Source organism: Ictidomys tridecemlineatus, chromosome 10 (genome assembly GCF_052094955.1).
Source record: "Ictidomys tridecemlineatus isolate mIctTri1 chromosome 10, mIctTri1.hap1, whole genome shotgun sequence".
Classification (NCBI taxonomy): Eukaryota; Metazoa; Chordata; class Mammalia; order Rodentia; family Sciuridae; genus Ictidomys; species Ictidomys tridecemlineatus.
The window spans coordinates 95993623-96015780 of NC_135486.1; the positions used below are offsets into that span (position 1 = coordinate 95993623).

At 35.9% G+C, this 22158-nt stretch overlaps 1 protein-coding gene across 4 annotated transcripts in view; it reads left to right on the plus strand.

The window, feature by feature from the left end:
- Mkx (mohawk homeobox) overlaps window positions 1-22158 on the plus strand; it is a 64306-nt gene that overhangs the window by 12117 nt on the left and 30031 nt on the right. For 3 of the 4 annotated variants that reach the window (XM_078023477.1, XM_005334283.4, XM_078023476.1), the window contains 2 exons: window positions 1268-1421; window positions 1859-2194. In XM_078023477.1, coding sequence (XP_077879603.1) covers window positions 1268-1421; window positions 1859-2194 — 490 coding nt within the window. Of the gene's footprint in view, window positions 1-1267; window positions 1422-1858; window positions 2195-4687; window positions 5295-22158 lie in introns of those variants that run through there. The other variant, XM_078023478.1, reaches the window with a different exon arrangement.

Sequence of the window (22158 nt, forward strand, 5' to 3'; positions counted from 1 at the left end):
CAAAAAACAAATGCTGAATGTTTTCTCTGATATAAGGAGGCTGATTCATAGTGGGGTAGGGGGAGGGAGCATGGGAGGAATAGATGAATTCTAGATAGGGCAGAGGAGTGGGAGAGAAAGGGAGCGGGCAGGGGATTAGCAAGGACGGTGGAATGTGATGGACATCACTATCCAAAGCACATATATGAAGACATGAACTGGTTTCAACATACTTTATATACAAACAGAGATATGAAAATCAGTTTTATTTTCTTGCTGGACATCTCGCCTGTATCCTTTTATAGCACTTCAGAACTAGATATTCCCCAAACCAAAGATGTCATTCCATCCTGACAGTGGTGCTGTGCTTTCTTGGTTACCTAGTCATCTTTTAACTCCTCCCTCCACCTCATCCCTCACGGTTCTGGAATTGGCCTTATATTTGCTCCCCTGTCCTCTTTCTTGGGAAGATACTTTCCTTCCATTCCACCTACCATATTCCATACTCCGGCTTTCCTTCAAGGATTGGCTTAAAATTCTCATGAAGTCTCGAGTCACCTCTGAAAGAAATTTCTCTTCTCTTTGAATTCCTGTAACTTTTGTTTTGTTAGTTTAATTTGGGGGCGGGTGCTTTTCACTATGTTGCCCAGGCTAGAACTCCTGGGCTCCAACCATCCTGCCTCAGTCTCCTGTGTAACTGGGATTTTAGGCACACACCACCATACCTGGCTTCAATTTACTTTAATGCCTTATCTGCTATTTATCACATTCTTTCCTATGACAGTTATTTGTATATTCTCCTGCCTCTCTCACTCACTAGACTTTTCTTTTTACTAAGATGCTTTACTGGCAAGGCCTCTTTGTTTTTCTCAGAACCAGAATATAGAAAGGTCTCATTCTCTACAGAATGTGCTCAGCATGTTTGTTGAAGTAATAAATGGATATTAGTGCCTAGTCCTCTTGTGTCTGATGATCCAAGATGCTGAGAGAAGCTTAAATCCTTTATTAGAGTTGGATTGGGTGGTCCATGCCTGTAATCCCAGCAGCTCTGGAGACTGAGGCAGGAGGATCTGGAGTTCAAAACTAGCCTCAGCAAAAGTGAGGTGTTAAGCAACTCAGTGAGACCCTGTCTCTAATAAAATACAAAATAGGGCTGGGGATGTGGCTCAGTGGTCGAGGGCCCCAGAGTTCAATCCTAGGAACAACAACAAAAATCCTTTATGAGAAAATCATTGCATAATGGGTAATATTTTTATGTTTCATTAATGGAAAAATAATACTGTTTTAGGTGTCAAATTGGTTTGCCAATGCAAGACGTCGGCTTAAAAATACTGTGCGTCAGCCAGATTTAAGCTGGGCCCTAAGAATAAAGTTATACAACAAATATGTACAAGGAAATGCTGAGCGGCTCAGTGTCAGCAGCGACGACTCTTGTTCTGAAGGTTGGTTAATAATTTTATTTTGCTTTCTTTTGCTTTACCTCTCTAATAAGAAGTTCACCTCGACTGCTATTTTAAAGGTTGACCTCACAAAACATGCTGGTGCCATAACAGTTCTTTTCTATTACACGAGGTGACTTCATTTTTACTCTAAAGGACCAACATAATTATGGCCTTTTCCTCTTGCTTATAGACTTATCATGTGTGTGTCAGAATAGCATTTTCTATGAAATTCATTAAAATTAAAATACCATAAGGGAGAGATTACATAGATGCCTGTTTTCTTTTGCCTAAAAATAATTCTATATACATTATACTAAGATAACTTTATACATTGCATATGTTCTTCCTTTATGTATGTTTTTAATGATTAAATATGATAATCAAATACTTGAGGAAAGTGTGTGTAAGTGCTATTTAGTGATCTGTTGTCTCCCTAGATGGAGAAAATCCTCCAAGAAACCACATGAATGAAGGGGGCTATAGCACTCCAGCTCATCATCCTGTGATAAAGAGTGAGAGCTCAGTGATAAAAGCTGGAGTGAGGCCAGAGTCACGGGCCAGTGAGGACTACGTGTCGCCCCCCAAATATAAGAGCAGCTTGTTGAACCGTTACCTTAATGACTCTTTGAGACATGTCATGGCCACGAACACGGCCATGATGGGAAAAACAAGGCAAAGAAACCATTCAGGATCTTTTAGCTCCAATGAATTTGAGGAAGAGTTGGTGTCTCCATCATCATCAGAAACCGAAGGCACTTTTGTCTATCGCACAGGTAAGCCTGTGCTTTCTGTTGTGATTACTGTGATACCTTACGTAAATCAGAAATAAAACTGCAGCACACGAGTTTATTTGAACAAGTATAACAACATAGGTTATTCATGTTTTGTCCGAAATTCAGTTACACAAGCTTTTCTTTTGTTTTCAACTGTTGACGGATCTGTTTGTTAGTAGATGATGGTCTTAGAGACATCGAGATAGTTTCAATATTAAAAATGTGGATATAAGTTTTCATTCTTAAGGATGATTTAAATCTTAATGGTAACAATGTTTAGAGAAGGTATATATTGCCACTTCTGAAAAACTTACAATAGAGGAATGTGCTAGATTATAGCCAGACCTGCAAATACTTTGTATTCCATCTTTTCTCTTGCATGTTTTGATTGCTAATAGTGATAGGAAATGAACACATATTAGCATGGGTGCCAAATTTTTGTGAAGGAGAAATATAGGTCTGGCTTCAACCGCTTCAAAAGTTTTACTTTCATTCCTGGAAAGCAAAATAGGACTGATGAATAGCTTTGAAATTTTTACTTTCATTCCAGAAATAACAAAGTCAACTTCTACCTGTTGAAAATGTTCAGAGGAAATAGCAGGTTTGGTAAAAATTTTTATCATGACTTCAGTTACCAGAGAGATGTGCTTTTAAGGAGTGTTTGAGCAGGTTGTTTTGAAACAAGGGATGTGGGTAACCTACATCCAGTGTAGTAGTGTCAGGGTCCTGAAAATGCCAACAAATGAGCTTCAATGATAGATCTGGAAACAACTTCAGAAAGCATCCAGTCCAGCCTTGTTAAATCTCAGATAAGAAAAACGAGGCCAAGAACACATAGTAGTTGCTCTTCTGCTGAACAGTGCAGCAGAGCTTGCACAACCACTCCTACCAGACTGCTGCTGTTATTACACCTGCTACAACTAGTAAGTAGTTCCAAGATGCTAGGTTCATGACAGATACCACACAACTCATATTACATTTAATCCTCATGATATAAAAGAGCTTGAAGTGTGAACTATAGGGCTTTAGAAAGGTATCCAAATTTAGTTTATTTAAGGTACCCTTCAGATTCTTTAGCTAGAAATATTGTGTTCAAGTATCTACAAAGGTTTCCAAGATATATTATCTAGAAGACGGAGAGAAAAATACTTAAATCCACTTCATTTTCTTTTTGCATTGATTACTCCAATAATACAAACAACACCAAGCACTCAGGAATAAAATTTAAAAAAGTCTTGTGGTTACTGTATCTAGGAAGAGGTTAAAAAAAAGGAAAAGTCCATTTACCCAAAAATTAAAATGGAGAAGCCTCATATTAATATCTAACTAGTGTGGCCAAAGCAGAATACAGAGGTAATTCAGAGCTTTGTGAATATTTATTTTCAGAGAAAGGAATAGAACCTAAGTCATTCAAATGTAGATAACTGTAAAAGGAATAAAAATAAAATAAAATGGAAAGATATAAATGGGTACACTAAAAGTTGACACTTTACAAGCAGTAATAAAATAAGCAAGCAAAAAATTGACACAAATTTAAAGTAGGAAATGATAAAGGAGATGTGGCAACTAAAACATAGTTACTAAAAAAATTGTAAAGTCATGATGAGGTACTATATACAGTTGTTGACTCTATAGTATATGTAAATTTGTATCTGAAGTGAATTGGTGTTAGCACATGAATTAAAGTCATAAATAAGGAAAGTGTTAATAACCAAAAACTTAGGAAAAATTAGGGATTTCAATAAATATAGTTCCCAAAATGTGTCACTTGATAAATCCATTTTTTTCCAAACTTTGAAAAAATGATTCCAATGACTGATGTTTTTCTGGAGCAAATAAAATTATAGATGTGTCCCAGGTTTATAAAAGTATAAATGTTATCCTAATCCCAAACCAGATTAAGATAGCATAAAAGTCAAAATTTTTATTTTTGATACTGAGTATGTATCAACAGGAGAATATTTACAATATAGTAATAAGTCAAAAGCAACTAAAAAATGTGAAAACACTGAATACAATTATGATAATACAAATGTTCATGGACAAAAGCAGGAAATATTTTTGGAAAAATATGAAATTAATCTTAATAAGGTACATTCATTTGTAATTGATTATTTAAAAATATTTTTTTCCTTCAGAAATTTCTTTACATTGCCCAGTAAAAACAAGGTCATATGCTCTATGAACTATGAAATTTATCCATTTTGGTAAGACTTTTGAAAATGCACACTGTTTTCAAAGGTGACAAATTATAAAGTCAGAGAGTGTAGCATGCCTGTAGTTGATGCTTTTCAAAGTTAAATATCTTGGCTATTTGTTTTTATTAAAACATTCCAAATGCACTTGGTCCATATTAAGGACTATTCATTTGCCAAATTCTATTTCTTAAATACAAGCCTATTTTTTAGTTATGTGACCAATGAGAAAGCAACCAAAACGTGTATGCTTCTGGTTTTTCATGCATGAATTTTATGTTTTTTTTTTAATTTTTAGAGATGAAGAATTAAGAAAGACTGATGATCTAAGAGTGATCTACTGAGTTTTAGATCAAATAATAAATGGCTGTCTTGAGTGGGAACTGAGTGACAGCATCCGGGCAATTGTAACTGGTTAACATGCATGTATAAATAATAGAATGGGATTTCAAGAAATGCTTTCTCAGTAACTGCTATGATTTTCTTTGGCATAGAGGCTTGTTCTGAATTCCTTCAATTCCATCTGGTTATATTTTTTCCCCTCACCTAAATAAAAATTTTCTAAGTCTGCTATTAACTCACCCCACCCCTACTCCAACAGTGCTACAGTAGTACAAAGATTATTAACTTTCAAAATTTCTTTTAAGAACATCTCTAATAACAAGTTCTTAGTTTTTCTTTACTAAGAAATTTTATGCGTCCACATTTGTGTAAGAGTTGTTAACTCATGATGCATTTCATTAAATATAGCTAAATGAAAGTTGGTGTGTAGAAGGATAATGGATCACTGGGTCTTACTTCACTTATTCTTATTGAATCCTAGGAGGGAGAAGCCTTGTAGATTATCAGTAGTCATCTTAATTGAAGACATTATTACCAGAAACCATCAAAGCAGATGCACATGTTTTTTATTAATTTTATGTAGATGTTAAGTCTCTGCCATCTGCAGTCTTATGGCAGGGGCACAGCAGCCTCTCAATAAGTATTGGTTGAAACACTTCTGACAACAGTAGTTATAACATTACAATTGATTGGAAGTATTAAAGTTACTGCTTCTAAACACAATTAAGTAACACTCAAGGAAGTTAGGCACTTGGTGTATTGTTGAATGAAGTCATGTAAATTAAAGTTGCAATCAATTTTCATCATGATAGGTTAATGAACCGTAATTTTCAGACATTTGATGGGGTGAATTCCAGTTACAAGTTTGCATTCAGGCATCTGGCCCCTCAGGATTCTGAGGTATCAGGTTAAGAGCTCTACTCTTCATATCGCTTTCCACTCCCATCCTCTGTCCTCATATTCTCCAGATGGAACCATCCATGCCACCTTATAGTGCAAGTACCCACAGGAACCTCACCTAACTTGGATTAGGGTTTGACTTTAGCCTCAGAACCAAGCCTATTAAGTCTTCTCCTCTTCAAAGGAGGAAAGAAGTTTCTAAAAAGTGTGACAGGGGGAAATCAGGCAAGCCTTGAAATAAAATGTGATCTTCCTCTCTTCTGTTCAGCCTGAGGGCAAGTTCTTAGTGCATTTTTTTTCTTTTTCTTTTCACAGCTCACAAATGAACAAGTTATAAATGAGTAGAACATTCAAATGCTTTTTTCTCTGAGCTTTACTGCTGGTATTCAATTTATAAATGTTACCCGCTACCAAGAGGCTGAATGTTTAAGCTTCATCTTGTTAAACTGTCTTAATTAGATACATCTGGTACAGCCAGACCATCTAGGCAAATAGGACTGTGTTATTAATTCAGGTTAGCTTCCCCTCTGCTGGAATGAGCTAACTACCCTTGAAGACATGGAGATTTTGATTGAGGAAAGAAAAAAGTCATTTTGCTTACTTCATGGAATACTGTGGGAGGGAGATTCTATTTAGATTGCCTCACAGTTGGAGAATTGTAGCAAAATGAGAAAAAGAGGTGTTTTGGTTGCTGAAGAAAGGGGAAGTAGAAAGTTGGGAGAATGACAAAGGTCAACTGCCATTTCTAAACCTATCTTGGGTGATGGTGACTCTCAAAGGCAGAAGCTGTTCTCTATTTTTTTTCCCCCTCTTCTTGCACATTCCTATAGTTTATAATTTAAGCTGGTTATCAGTAGTAGAATCCAGGTATGCTAATGAGTTTAGGAACCCATTGGATCAGCCTGGGATTTCTTCTTGATTTACAGCATCATTTCTTTGGACAAATATACTCCTGTGAGTTCTAAACAACTGAGGAAACAAGTCCTCCTCTAGGAATAACCTATTTGTAGCTAGAGTCCTCCCACAGGCATTCAGTCACAGACAGGAATGTTTGTAAAAGCCATTCAATGAAGGCCCTGTGTTAGGCTCATGAAGCCCTGCATTTTGTGCTGGGACACTTGTCAATGGAATATATTTTAATGAACCAGAAGAAAGGTTTTAAAAGATGCTTTGCCATCATACATGTACCTAGGGTAATGATGTCTGTTTCATTCCATCCTCTTTTCAACTCCCAACCCCCTCCCCCAACTTTGCCCCATCCAAAGTTTCTCCACTCATCCAAAGCCCCCACAAAAGGTGCTTTGCAAAATCTTTTGAATAGTTAATAATCATCTCTGATTGATCTGTATCCGTAACTACAGGATTAGTATATGGGGGAGCTTCAAAACAGCCTGAGTGCATTTATGTCTGTGCTGGGTTTCTCTTTGGGATTTTGTTGACCAGTAAATCTATTTCAGCTACTTGTCTCTTATTTTTGTTCCCTTTTTGTGCTGTCACTTTCTTGTTTCTTAGTGAAAGGATTAAGCTTTGCCATTTTGGATTGTTCCAGACATTCTTTTCCTGGCCGACGAACGACTGTTGATATTCTCTAACAGAAAATAATAAAACCCTCTATCAGTGCTCCAGTTAATGACATTTAAAGGATACTTGAAAGTTGATCCAATTTCTCGTCTTGTACCTCACCTATCAAACCCCATCTGGGAATGAGGTATTTCACAAAAGTGAAATTTCCAGATAGCAGAAATTTAAGTACCGATTTAAAAAACGGAATTTTCTACTCTTCTGAAACTGTAATATTGAACACTGCTTTGGGAGTGTACTCTTAGAAGCTCTCTCTTGCTTCTTAATGCTCTTCCACCCTTACAAATTGGTACCCTTAGGATTAATCACAGTCCTAACTTGCCCCCCTCCCTAATTTTTGAATAGCCTTTGGAAAAAGGAACTTTCCTAATTACTTATGTCAAATCAGTGATCTTTTAAATTAGATTTATAGAATTTCTGACCTTTGAGTATGGGCAGAGTTACTGTGGAATTATAAGAACTGAAGCATTATTCTAAGTGCTATGGATTCTTAATAAATATTTAACAGTAGTGATAATGGCAAAGCACATTTACATGAGTTCTTTCTGAAATTCAAAGTCATCTGGTTTTTGAAAATTGCATTTGCTTTATGGATTCATTCATGGAATGTAAATGGAACTGCAGGAGTGGTCTGTCCATTGTGAAGAACCTATAGGTTAATGGCAAACAAAGAGAGAGAGAGAGAGAGAGAGAGAGAGAGAGAGAGAGAGAGAGAGAACAAACAACAAACATTGGTAGCTTGAGCAGTTTGCTGCCTTTTGTGGGGTGACTTTTCATTCGCTTTTCTCTGTTATTTTGTATCATGGGAGAGCCTGAAAAGGTCAAACTGAAGACACTGAGACTCGTAGCCTCAGACAGCAACGTGGTTCATAAACAAATTCAAAGTATGTGGCAAATTAGCTTCGTTTGAATATGTACAGATTTTTTTGAGGGCTGTATTTGATCTGGATAGTTCTTTCCTTTTCCATTGTAGTACTTTCTTAAGATAACAACACTGATTTCGAATTTTTTGACTATAGACAAATTATTTCTGAAATGTGGCCACATTTTCTAGTTGTCTTATGTGTAGTAAAAGTCCCAAGAGGCCCTGAAAAGGTGTTGTATTAATTTAATTTTTATAGGCCTCCTAACACTAAGTAAGGTGTCTTTTACATATTTGCTTCATAAATGTTTCTTAAGTGAATAAGTTAGTGTTTTAATGATTTAGTCTGTCTGTTCTTTAAATCATAAAGACATTTTAATGTATATAGAATATGTTGGCCTGTGTAGGCCAACATGACAAGAGAAAGAAAAGGGAACTGAATAAATTAGTAAAAAAAATTTTTTTTTAAGAAAAAAAACTTACGATTTAAAAAATGGAAAAAGATTCAACAAAATAAAGCTTAAAATAATGAAATGTTTAGGAAATTCAAAATTGAAACTTGGAAAGTACAAAATGAAACTAAATCTATTTTAAGTAAAGAGAGATTTGCAGGAAAATGCATGAATGATAAATGGAAAAGGTTAGCTAGTTTAAAGAAAATATGCACTGAAGAATAACAGGTGTAGCAGATAGACCAAGTGTTGGTGTTTTTGTTTATCTTTACCCAGTATATAGCTTTGGAAGTGAGAATCAAGAAATAAAGCATTGGGCTGGGGATGTGGCTCAAGCTGTAGCTCGCTTGCCTGGCATGCACAGGGCGCTGGGTTCCATCCTCAGCATCACATAAAAATGAAATAAAGATGTTGTGTCCACCAAAAACTAAAAAAAATAAATATTAAAAAATTCTCTCTCTCTCTCTCTCTCTTAAAAAAAAAAAAAGAAAGAAAGCATGGATTTAGACCCACACATTTAAACTCTTCTGCACTTTGAGGATTGACAAGGACTCTGAAACAGTTTTGACTTTTTAATAATGACTCTTTTGGGCCCAGGGTTTATCACAGTGGTAGTGCACTTGCCTAGAATACACAAGGCCCTAGGTTCCATTCATACTACCACCATAACAACAAAAGAAAAGACAATTTTAAATCACATGTTAGAATGAGAAAAACTCCATGCAGAAATTTTACATTTTCTGCCCTCTCTCTGTGTGAGAGTAAAAATGCCATACATTTTTTTTCATTTTTTAAAATTTTAATTTGTTATATATGACAGCAGAATGCATTACAATTCATATTACACATATAAGGCACAATTTTTCTTGTCTCTGGTTGTATACAAATTAGAGTCACACCATTTGTGTCTTCATACATGTATTTAAGGGTAATGATGTCCATCTCATTCCACTGTCTTTCCTACCCCCATACCCCCTCCTTTTCCTCCCATGCCCACCCTCACCACATTATGAATCAGCATCCTTAAATCAGAGAAAACATTCGGCAAAAAAATGCCATACATTTTATACATTTTCCTATCAAACAAGTTCACCAATGTGAAAAGCATTCTCTGTATTTTGATTTTATTCTTCTGCTGGCATTTATCAGCAAGTCAGTTGTACCTGATTTTCTGAATATCCAGTGCATTTCAAACTCACTACATTGGTCACTCGCAGCCTGGTACAATTTCATAGAAGTGCTTGTTCATGTCACTATAGTTAAGACTGTGTCAGTATTTCCATGAAGAGACTTTTTCATTCCCTGAGGCTTCTAAATAAGTCATGAAAATTCAAGCCACACTAAAGCTGACATAGAACAAGAGTCCTCCTCCTCCTCCTTCTTCTTTCTTCTTCTTCTTCTTCTCCTTCTTCCATGTATAAGGAATATAAGTGCATCATGCCCACTAATTCTTAGGTTTGTAGACTTTTCACATATTGACAATACTAATGCAACCAAATAAGATCCATTGACACCTCTGTGGTCAGAGAATTAAAAGGTTGTCAACAAGCTTTTACTGTTTGTGAAAATAACAAGCCATTCTATTTAATCAATATGGAAGTGGTTGCTTTTTTTCTTTTTTGTTAGTTGCAATTGGTGTTTCCCTTCTGCTCCCTATTTTCTAAAATTAAACAGATATTTTTCTGTGTCAAAATTTGTCTTGTTGATGTAACAGAAGTTTTATTCAGGATAAATATGTGTTTTCCTCCAATCCTGAGTTTTGGTACTTTTAAGTTTTGGAAAGTTGTATTTTTGTTTTCTGTGATAAATGATATCATTTATAATTCTGAGTTTTAAGGAAGCAAATTTAAAAAAGGTAAAATAAATTTGTTGCCCAAGTTTACAAAATTTAAATTTTGTCTTATTAGTTTTTGGTTTAAATAAAGGATGGCATGTTTAAATAATGGCCGAATAATGAACCTTTTTTCCTCTTTGACAGTTTTGATACCTCATTTCTCTCAGATTCATTTTACTAAAGAGGTAAATAACTAAGGACTTTTGTAAATCAATTAGTCAATTTTTAAAGGAGCCTTCAGTTCAGTCCCTTATTTTGCAAATTAGGAAATTGCTTTAGGTACTCTCTGAGGCGCTGAAAGTTGATTTTTTTGCACTGTGTGGGGGGGTACCAGAAATTCAACTCAGGGGCTCTAGGCCACTGAGCCACATCCCAGCCCTATTTTGTGTTTTATTTAGAGACAGGATCTCACTGAGTTGTTTAGCACCTTGCTTTTGCTGAGCTGGCTTTGAACTTGTGATCCTCCTGCCTCAGCCTCCTGAGCTGCTGGGATTACAGTCATGCACCACCACGTCCAGCTGAAAAGTAGATTTTTAAATATTATTTCCTCATTGCTTGGAAATGTGATCCTGACCCTTAGTACAGTAAGTCAAAGTGCTTTTGACAATTAAGTGGTTTTTACTTAATACTGAAATCTTTAGTTTTGAATGTTTGAGAATTTGAGGCAGAAGTGTATACATTTCTAAAAGCTTCTCTTAATAGCCACTGTAGAAAGGTCTGAATATAAGATGATATTGTAAATTGTGAGTTGTGGTAGCCATACAGTACACAGAGCTCATTCTTTGGGTATTAAAGGACATAGAAATGGTTTGTAAAAGATCCCCCTTAGTCAGTGTTAGTAGCCAAAGGTCTCCGTGGTGTGTGTGTGTGTGTGTGTGTGTGTGTGTGTGTGTGTGTTAGTTGTAGAAATTGAATGTAGTTGGCAAAACACAGAAGCTTTTGTAGGTGACCAGTGGTATCTTCCCTTTGCCTTCTGCATCATAGGGGATGCTGAAGTCATTACCAGGAAGTGGTCAGAAACAATTTAAGTGAGGATAACAAGCCAATTGGAAAGTGGTTTGAGGCAGATGGATTAATCTCAGCTTTAACAATAACACCGCTCATCTGCTTCCAACCGTTTTGAGTCTTCCTGGTCAAAAAAAGGAACCATGAACTAGTTTTTGCAGCCCACTGGGACGAAGCAGTGCAGGGTACATGAGGTGCTGTGTGGTGGCACTTTTAACATTTTCTCAAGTCAGGCACCTAGGAAAAATGAAATTGAAGTTTCTACTTCACCATCTCACAGATTTAGGAAGCATGGTGGGCACTATGGCCGGAAACTCTTCAAGGCACATGGAATCTTCCAGAATCTCTGGACTATAGATAGGGTTCAAAACTGCCTCTTGCCCAATGACTTTTGGGCATTTTTGAAATGGTGATCAGAGATACATCTTTGATAGAGGGAATATGTTAAAAAAAATATATATATATATAAACATAGGTTTGTATACGTATATAAATATACACACATATATATATGTGTGTGTGTGTATATCACAAATTTTGCCTTTGATCAGGTTTTATTTCAATAAAGTGAATAACATTTTTTTTATAATAGTTGTTTGGAGAGGAATCTTGGTAATCTAAAATTAAAATGGAAAAACACAGACCTCAAATGAAAATGAAACCTTTTAAAATGCTGAAAGGTGGTCAGAGACAACCATTCATAAAGAGAGATTTCCAAGAAACAGTTTGCTCTTTAAGTTTTCACATAGTTGCCTGTGTGTTAAGAACTGATTGTCCCTTCAGTGGAGCCAGACTCAGATTCTGGTGGACAAATCTCAGTATGGCAGAGACATTTCAAATAAGAATGCCCTGTTCTGCCAAAACTGTCATTATGACACTAAAATGTACCCTTTTGCAAAGGGCCAAAATTCAGAGGCTGTCCTTCCAGTTTCTACACTGATTTAGACAGCAGATGGATTAAAAGGCAAAGTGGTATTTAGGATCATTTGTCACATGGCTTCAGGGCAAGAGGATGGCTATCTGGCAAGAGCAAGAATTCCTTAAATGTTACTGGGTCTTACATTTCTGAACGTTAAAATCCCTGGCCAGAAGTTGTTTGGTGCCAGGTGCCTTTGCTGTGATGTCTTAGCCTAGCACGAAGCTGGGCAGTTGTGATATCGGCTGCTCATGTAGCCACACAGCGTTCACTAGTTTGCAACTAAGATTGAATGACATTATTGTTTTCCAAATTCTCTTATCTTTGGTTTGGTTGCATCTGTTCATGCTGTATTTTCTTTTTCCTTCTATAATACTCTTCTGGGCTGCCAAATCTATCTTAGCCAGATCAAGGAGCTTTTTCACAACGGGGTCAGAGCTTCCATTGTTCTTGTTTGAGTTGTTATTGTGTCTCCCGGGTTTCTTTATTTTAGACCTTTTAAGAAATATGGCACCAATTCAGATTTTCTCATCACTCCTGGGGCCTCCAGCTTATCTAACCTGTGTACTTTTTTTCCTTTCTGAAGCTTTTTTTTTTAATGTATACTTTTGTTCTTAAAATATGCTTGGAAAATTATAAACATAAATCATCTGGAATAGTAATTCTCAACTATCTTGAAAGGTATTTGAGGACTATTTCATGGTTACTATGATTGAAGCAGTAAAATTTAGTTTATAGTTACAATAACTTTCCTCTCATTAGGAAAATATAAAAAAGCTCAACTTTATGATTTCATGACATATTACCAACCCCCAAATACCATTCCTAATCCCTACCCACTAACACACACTGACTTGGTGAAATGCTAAGAGGAATGAATCTCAGAGAAGAACCCAAAGGCTCATGATCCTCTGTACTCTATTTGACCTCACCTGTCCCTCAGCTGCTTTTATTAAAATGATGGTTAGAAAAGACCCAAACAGAGGCTCTGTTGAAACATTACAAGTTTAATCTATATTTTGACTACAGCTAAATTTCTGCTGCTTCCAATGTGGTTTGGAAAATGAGTTTGCTGGGCCCATATTTCTCTTAGGTCAGCCTCCCTACATGCGTGAAATAACACACGTGCAAGTTAACAGTGCCGAGAGAGCAGAGATCAATGCCTTAGAAATAAGGAGCTCTGGATTCAGGCAGATCTGTGAGCAACTGGGTTAGTGTTCTAAGGCAAGTCCCTTTTATCAACCTCTCCATTCCTTTTGCTGTAAAAGGAAGGAGAGTGACAAGATAATCTCTAAGTCCCTTACATCTCTGGCAATCTGTGATTCTAAGAAATGCAAAAAAAAAAAAAAACCCACAGTTTGCAGAAAGTTGTAGATAAATGCATATCATCTTGGCTCTATTAGAAAAAGAACTTGGGCTCCTGGCAGCAATACAGCAACATATCAAAGGAGCATTAGGCAACAGTAAACCTTCACAGTAGCAGACATAGGACCCCCCTCCCCAGGGAGGGTGTTAAGCCCCTGAGGGTGGATTAGGAGGCCAAAATGTTTGTGGTGCTCTTTGTGTCATGTGTCATTTTTAGGAAGAGAAATCCCAAGATTATAGAAGTATGCTTCTACATTTTTTTCTAACATTTTATTCTTTTTAAATTATTATCATTATTTTTTTGGAACTGGGGATTGAACCCAGTGCTCAACCATTGAGCCACATCCCCAGCACTTTTTTTTTTTTTTTTTTAAATTTTGAGGCAGTATCTTCTTAAGTTGTTGGGGCCTTGCTAAATTGCTGAGGCTGGCCTTGAACTTGTGATCTTCTTACTCAGCCTTCTGAGCTTCTGGGATTACAGGCATGTGCCATCATGCCCAGCCCCTAACATTTTATTATTATAATTATATTTTAAGTACTTATATATTTACAATTTATTTTTGTAAATTATATGCAATAATTATTTGGCTCCTATTTTTTTTCTCAAATGGATAGCAGTTGTCCTAACACAATTGACTGAATACTTCCACCTTTCTTTATTGACTAATGCTATCTTTATTGTATACTAAATTCTGTTATATGTATGTCTATTGCTAGACTCTATTCTGTCAAACTTAAAAATGTTCTTATATTAACAGTATACCATTTTCAGGACTACAGTTTTATTCTACATTTTGACATATGGCATTTTATGTCTACTTACAGTTTACTTTTCTAGTCAAGCTTTCAAATAAGTTTGACAAGTTCCGTTAAAAAATCTAGGAAATTAATTTGGAATTGCATTGGATATTAGTTTGAATATTAGCATTAGTTAGTTCGGGAATATTTATGCCTTTGTTCTATCAAGTTTTTCTACTTAGGGATGTTTATTCTGTACATCTTCGATGACAGTAAGTTTTTATTGTTTTATTTACACAGAGTTTGCATATTTTTCATTAAGTGAACTATTGGATATTTTATTTGTTGTTCCTGTTGTTTCTATAGGAAATGAATTTTTATTAATTTCACATTATAGTAGTAATCACTGATACATAGGAAAGCTATTGCATTTTGTATATTTTCTTACATCCAGTTGGATTGTTCAAGTATCTCTTCAGATAGTGACAGTTTTGTATATTTATCCTTCTTCTTCTTTTCCTTCCTCCCTCTCTTCATTTATTGCAACATAACAATAATGTTCTACAAAACAACATTGGATAGTGGCAGTGATAGCAAACATCAATGGGAATTTTTCTTATATTTTACTACTAAGTGTATGTTTGCAGGTTTCTCGTTTTCAGAAGGGGTAAGCGAATTATCAGGTTGAAGGAGTCTCCTTTTATTCCTAGAATAGTTAATAAGAGACCACCCTCCCTTCTAGTCCTCACCCCATAAAGAAAACCAGGCCACACACATAACTAAATAGGTTATTGCATTTATAAAATGCTATTTCCACAGTTTTCAAAACTATCATCTAGTTATCCTCTTAATCTATAGTTATTCTTAAGTAAATTACCTAGTGTTTCACTTGTCCTTGAATTCTTGGGAAAAATTTTATTCCATCAAGATATATCATTCTTTGGGTATAAACTGAGGAGTGGGATAACTGGGTCAAATGAAGGTTCCATTCCAAGTTTTCTGAGGAGTCTCCATACTGCTTTCCATAGTGGTTGCACCAATTTGCAGTCCCCCCCACATTTTCACTAGCATTTATTCTTGATAATTGCCATTCTGACTGGAGTGAGGGGAAATCTCAGTGTAGTTTTAATTCACATTTCTCTAACTGCAAGAGATGTTGGACATTTTTTCATATATTTGTTGGCTGATAGTATTTCTTCCTCTGTGGAGTACCTGTTCAGTTCTTTTGCTGATTTATTAACTGGGTTATTTGGGGGTTTTTTTGATGTTAAGTTTTTTGAGTTCTTTATACATCCTAGAGATTATGCTCTATCTGAGGTGCAGGTGACTAAGATTTTCTCCCATTCTGTAGGCTCTTTCTTCACGTTCTTGAGTGTTTCCTTTGCTACATAGAAGCTTTTTAGTTTGATTCCATCCATTTGTTGATTCTTGATTTTACTTCTTGTGCTTTAGAAGTCTTATTGAGGAAGTTGGTTTCTGACCCAGCATGTAAAGAAAATTTTCCTATGTGCCTATATGATTACACAACCAGTGTAATTCTGCATCATGTACAACCAGAAGAATGAGAAGTTGTACTCCATATATGTATAATATGTCAAAATATATTCTACTATCATGTATAACTAATAAGCACAAATTAAAAAAATCTGTTTAGATTTTCCACCAGCATGATACCATATGCATTTTAACCTTCATGAATTTTTCAAGTTTTCTGATTGGACAATGGTGACTTTTACTGTTTTCAAGCACTGGTAGGCATGTATTTAAGTTTTCATTCTATAATTTTAATGGGATTTTGAAGAAGAAATGAATCAAACCTATTCAGTTCACTGTCTCAAAGGGGAACTCTTTAATACAGACTTTTAATAAATGATTTAATTTAATGTTTTTATCACAAAGTCATATGATGTTTCTTTTGTTTCTAATAGTTTTTACTGGGAATTTGCACACATTCAAAATTATGCATAGATTCTGGATGTCAAGAAATAATAAATACAGAGTGACTATCTACAGAATGGAATTAGAGGGAACTCTTGCAAAATTCCTAATAGGTTTCATCTGCATAAATATGATACATTATGATAGGTAAGGCCTCCTAAACTACAGTGCTTGAAATAAAGATCTAAATACAATTTTAGTTAATAAAAATTCTTATAATTATTACAATACGATAGGATAATGCTTGGCAGTTCTGCACCCAATAAATTTGACACTTTTGAAATGTGATTGGAATTCAAATGGATACTGTTTTACTCTGTAGTTAAACATGCAGCAGGACATGGTAGAAACTAACTTTTCTTTTTGTCTTTCCAGTGGAAAACTTAAGTTCTTTGAATAAGTACTGTTGGAAATTTTTAAGTAAAACAAGGAGCTAAGAATTCTACTCCTTTTTGCCAATCTTTCCTTTAAGAAAAATCATCGATTAATGGAGCATTAAATATAATATGCTTCATATTGTTTTTTTACCCTCTTGTACTTGGGTTACTTTAATAATTTTTACCTAGAGCTACAAATGTAGCTGATTAAAATCATACATAAGAACAAAAAATGGGAGAGGGAAAGGATTATCATATTTCAAAAAAATTTTATTAATAATACATACCAAAATTTGTATGTTTATTTTGAAAATGTCAAAATATCTTTGCGTTCTCTTAATACCTGTCTTCATCTTCCTCCTTTTCATTTGTTCTTTTCTAACAATGAAGTGCAGTGTCTTTGCCTGGGACACTCCTGTTCAGTTTTCCTCTTGGCTTGTTTGAGTATGACTGAGTTGATTATTTCCCAATACCTCTATGTTTGGGCAGTGGGACTGACCACAGATTATTTTTCTATGTATTTTCTAGTAATAAACTTGATGTTCCTCTCTGTCAACATATAGAAGCTATACTACTTACATAGAAATAAATCTTAAATGGGACACGGCCCCCAAGATCTTTCCAAGACCAGGAGCTTGTTTTATTGGAGCAACTAGCATTTCTAGAGTTCTTCACTTGCAGTGAATTTACTGTCATAGAATGAGACACGATCTGTCATAGCCAGTGGGTCTTTCCCTGGATTATATAGCTAACGGACTAGAGTCACTCTGATGAGGTCAAGGATTTTACATATTATTACTAGTTAACCTTGTTTTGGGGGAAAAAAAAAAGAATAAGCAAATATCCAGACTTGACTCTTAACCAATAATTTCAGTATACACCCTAACAAGGCTTTCTTTGAGAAGATGGGGATTTGAAGAGATTTCTTTTCACTTTTTTGTTTTATTTTATTTTTTATTGATGAATTATTGCATATATTTATGGAGTACAGTGTAATATTTTGATATGTTGTATATATTATATAATGATCAAATCAGACTAACTAGCCTACGAATCACTTCAAATATTTATCATTTCTTTGTGGTAAGAACATTTAAATCCTCTCAGCTATTTTGAAATACATAGTGCAATAGAATTATTATCATTATAACATTATCATTAGGGTGGTCTATTTAATTATAAGTATAAAAAGTATACTGCTTTAAAGGCTTTTGCATGGAGAACCTATAAATTGAGTGATCAAATCCTATATCAAAAAGCAAGTTAAAACTATCTCTCTCTATATATATATGTGTGTATAGAGATAAATATGTAGATATGTACACATATGTAGATAGTTTTAACTTGCTTATACACACAAATAAAACTACATATGAGCATAAAAGTATGCATGTGTTCTCTGTGTTTTCTATATATTTGGTTAATCTTGCTTCTCTTCAGGTTACATATATTTTATCTTATAACATGAAGTAGGCCCCTTTCCATGCAGGTGAACATCATGCCACTGACAGTGAACTTCCAAGGTAGCTGGTTAGAAAATCCACAGTAGTTTAATGAATGCTGAGTGGTAATGGTGAATGCAGTACATTTTTCTATACATAGTAATAAAAGCTACCATCTATCACATATTAAATATATGCCTTGTATTGAGCTAAGTGCTTTATATTTTATTCAGTCCTTACAATAACTCTCTTCTGTGTGTATTACTGTTCTTATTTTAAGGATGAGAGAGTGCCATTAAGTAGCAGAATGTGACATATGAACTGTGATGTTGCAGAGTCAGATTCAAAGTCAGATCTGTTTGACTCTAAAACCTTGCTCTCAACCATTGTCTTACTATTCCCCAAATCTGGAAAAAGTTACAAAGATGGTAATTTATCTTTGTGAGATCTCTCCACCTGCCTTTCTGTCTTCCTTTACCCCTCGGGTTCCTTGTCCTCTACTCACAAAATAACCTGTGTCCTTATGCTATGGTCAACCCTTAGCCTATCACAGAAATTCCTCTATCTGGCCCTCCTGAGTTAATGGTTGTTCCTGTTACAATCAAGAACTGCATCTCAGGACAGCTGATATTAGTGAAGTATGGAAACAGAGCTATCAAAGCAGCTTAATAATGACAAAAATATTGGCAATCACTGAATACTTATTAAGAGCAGTACACAGTGCCAATCATTTAAAAAAATTTAAATGATTGGCACTGTGTACTGCTCTTACTATTCCATGAAACCCTCTTACTATTCCATGAAATAGGTGCCATTAATATTCTCATTTCCCATGGGGTATTTTGAAAGCAGAATTTATAAATCTCAAAGGACTTGCAGTGTGAGAGAGTTTTAAGGCAGACTCCTTAGCTACTCTGAGCATCCAAATCTTTTCATCTTTCCAGAAGGGTTAGAATCACCCATGTTGCTCCCTCATCTTTAGTAGATACCTTTAGTCCAAAATTTATTTCATTCCTCCATCTTCTTCCTGAAGATCTTTCTTTCAGAGCCATAGTATGACCATTTGAGGTTTCAGATGATGACATTAAGACTGTGCCTTCTCTGTAGCACTGGGTGGCTGGGGTGCCTGCAGCATTTTTATAGAGAGAAAAGAGAATCTGGAGACATTGCAGGGTAGCTAGAGGGGCCAGTGTCTACTGTAGCAATTCTCCTAGAGTTACAAAGTCCAAAAATGTAAAGGAAGTAATGCAACAAGGGCTTCAGGCTCTTTATTAGGGAGAGCTATTCCTTTACAAGGGGCAGCATGACCATTGAGGAAACCACAGGACTACAGTGAGGTTCTTTCCTGTGCGCCACCCCCCCCAACCAGGTGAGGAGGAGGGCGGGGCCTGGAGCCTGGGGTGTAGCTTTTTACTTCCTGTCCTGCTTGTAGGTTTGACTTAAGATTTGACTTCTGCTTCAGCCTACTCTATAATCCACAGATAATAAAGGTATGCTTTGATTTTTCCAAATAGATACATTCCAAAAACATGAAGTTTAAATCGAATCAAGTTTTGAGGACAGTGCTCACACTTGGTATTTTAACATAATACTACAGTGAACTGTTTTGTTGTCTGAGCAGTATATTTCAGTCTCAGGTTTTTCTTAAATTTAGGGCAAACCAACAATATCCACTGCCTTTAATTAGGTCTGTCAGTGTGTCAACAGTAACATCCATTAAAATACTGCATTCTAGTCCTAAAATGTAACTGAAATCACTGGAAAATTCAATAGTGAATGGATGAACTATGACTCCCAGAGTTTGCAAACCACAAAAACGTTGCCCTCATGCGTGCATATGTGCTCTCTGTTTTTGATCTTCCTATTGCAATGGAGATTGTTACTTTAAGAGAAGAATTAATTCCTTAAAAAAAATAATAATAATTTGAATGCTTTCTTCAGCAGTGGGACTCAATAGCATTCCTTTAAAATAACTTTCACTCTTACTCTATAATTAAAGCCAAAGTTTTCTTTTAATTTTAAAAGCTTGTCCTTGAACTAAAATAACATGGAACATTTTAAAACATGGCTCCAAGCTGCTGTAGATACATTTTATTTAAACCACAGAGACTGCAGTTAGATTTCTCAGTGCCAGACAGACTACAAATTATAACTGTAGCAGAAGTGGCTGAATTTCTTGATGTTGTAGTACCAGCGAGGCTGGTTGTGTTTTTGGAGCTGGTCCTCCCTTTGGGCTCTACCCATGAATGACTTAATCCCTGTGTAAGATCAAATGTCATGCCCGTTGCCATACAGAGAAAAAGCCAGCGAAGCCTCTTTTGCTTCTGCACAAATATGATGCGCTCACCTACTGGGGAGAAGCCAAGAGGTAGGAAAAGACACAAAATAGACACAAATTAAGTGAACAGAGGTGGATGGACAATAAAAATAATATTTTAAACAGAATGTCTTTGTTTGTTATGGCAAGAAAAGGAATAGTATCAATGATTGAATTATAAAAATATTTTTACTAAATTCATTTTTGTACTTACTATTTTGGTATTAGATTAGCAAATCTCACGCCAGATTAGATCTAATAATATTGTGTTGCACCATGAACTGTAGAAAGTGTATGAACATCTGCTATTTTATTTGATCCTCATTACAGCTCTGAAGTAAAAAATAAGGATAATTATTCCCACTTTCACACAGGGTGTGTGTGTTTGGGGTGGGGGGGTTGACCTGCTGCTGCTCAGTTACTTAATGACAGAGCCAGAAAAAGAAGTAAAGTCTCTCAGCTCTTGGTTCAGGCTCTTTCCACTCGATTTTACGGTGTTTTCCATCCTGGTTAAGTGTACTCAAAAATAAAAAATCATTTACAGAATGAACCTCTAAAACAGTGACTTTTAACTTATTTGGAGCCATTCTTCCTTTCATGCATGGACAGCTTTAAAAATTGGATAAAAGGTTTTAGTTCCTTCTCCAGAAGGCACATCCTCCTCTCCCTTCACCTCACACACAACTTTTGCAAAACTCAGATGACAATGAGGGTTTCTCTGATCCTTTAGATCTAAGTAGGATTCTCTGGGATGCTTTAGTTCATGCCATAGACAATCAAACACTACTGCAGATGCCTGAAGGCTCTATCGTCAAAACATATGGTACTGTGTACTTTCCAAAGCACATTTTATGGGGCTGGGTAGATAGCTCAGTTGGTAGAGTGTTTGCCTTGCATGCACAAGACCATGGGTTCCATCTCCAGTACCACACCAAAAAAAGAAAAAAAAAAAAAGCACATTTTATGGGTTGAATTGTCATTCCACACATGTGTTCCTGTTCTGCATCACATTGAGATCTGAAATGTACTCCCTTCCTCAAATGCCAGAAGACTCCCCCGCTCTCAGAAGGCATGTGTGTGTAGTAGACTGGATGGAAATTTCAGAGAGAATGAAGGACCTTCTATCATTGCATTCATATGACTTCATATGTAGCACTATTTACCTTTGTGTATTTTTGGTGCTAGGGATCAAATCCAGGCTTGCATGCATTCTAAGCACATGCTCTACCACTGAGCTACAGCCTGGCCGTGCCTTAGTTCTGAAGTGTCATTACCCATCCCACATGGGACTACGACTCTTCCCTGCCCGCTCTACCCCACACTGTCCCCAGCCACACAGCATCTCACTAGCTCTACTCTTCCACCTTCCATCCTTTCCTACTCACCTTCTAATCTCCACCTACCTCAAAATCTCCCAGTTCTTTTCTTACAGTGTAGTATAATCCAGCTCTCTCCAGGTTCTCCTCCCAATCTCTTTTCCAGACTAACCTAACCATTGCATGCTTAAACCACCCACTAAGGTGCTAGGGAAACCTAAGGAACCTTGTAGTTCATAACCTTCAACTTCCTTCTTAGGCACTTGTGATGTTCAATGGCAGTTTATTTTCTTCACGTATGCTTCTTTATCAATTTAGATATTTCTAAGATTTCCTAAAACTTAATCATCATCCCTTGCCCCAGGTTTAGAAAACTATTAGGAG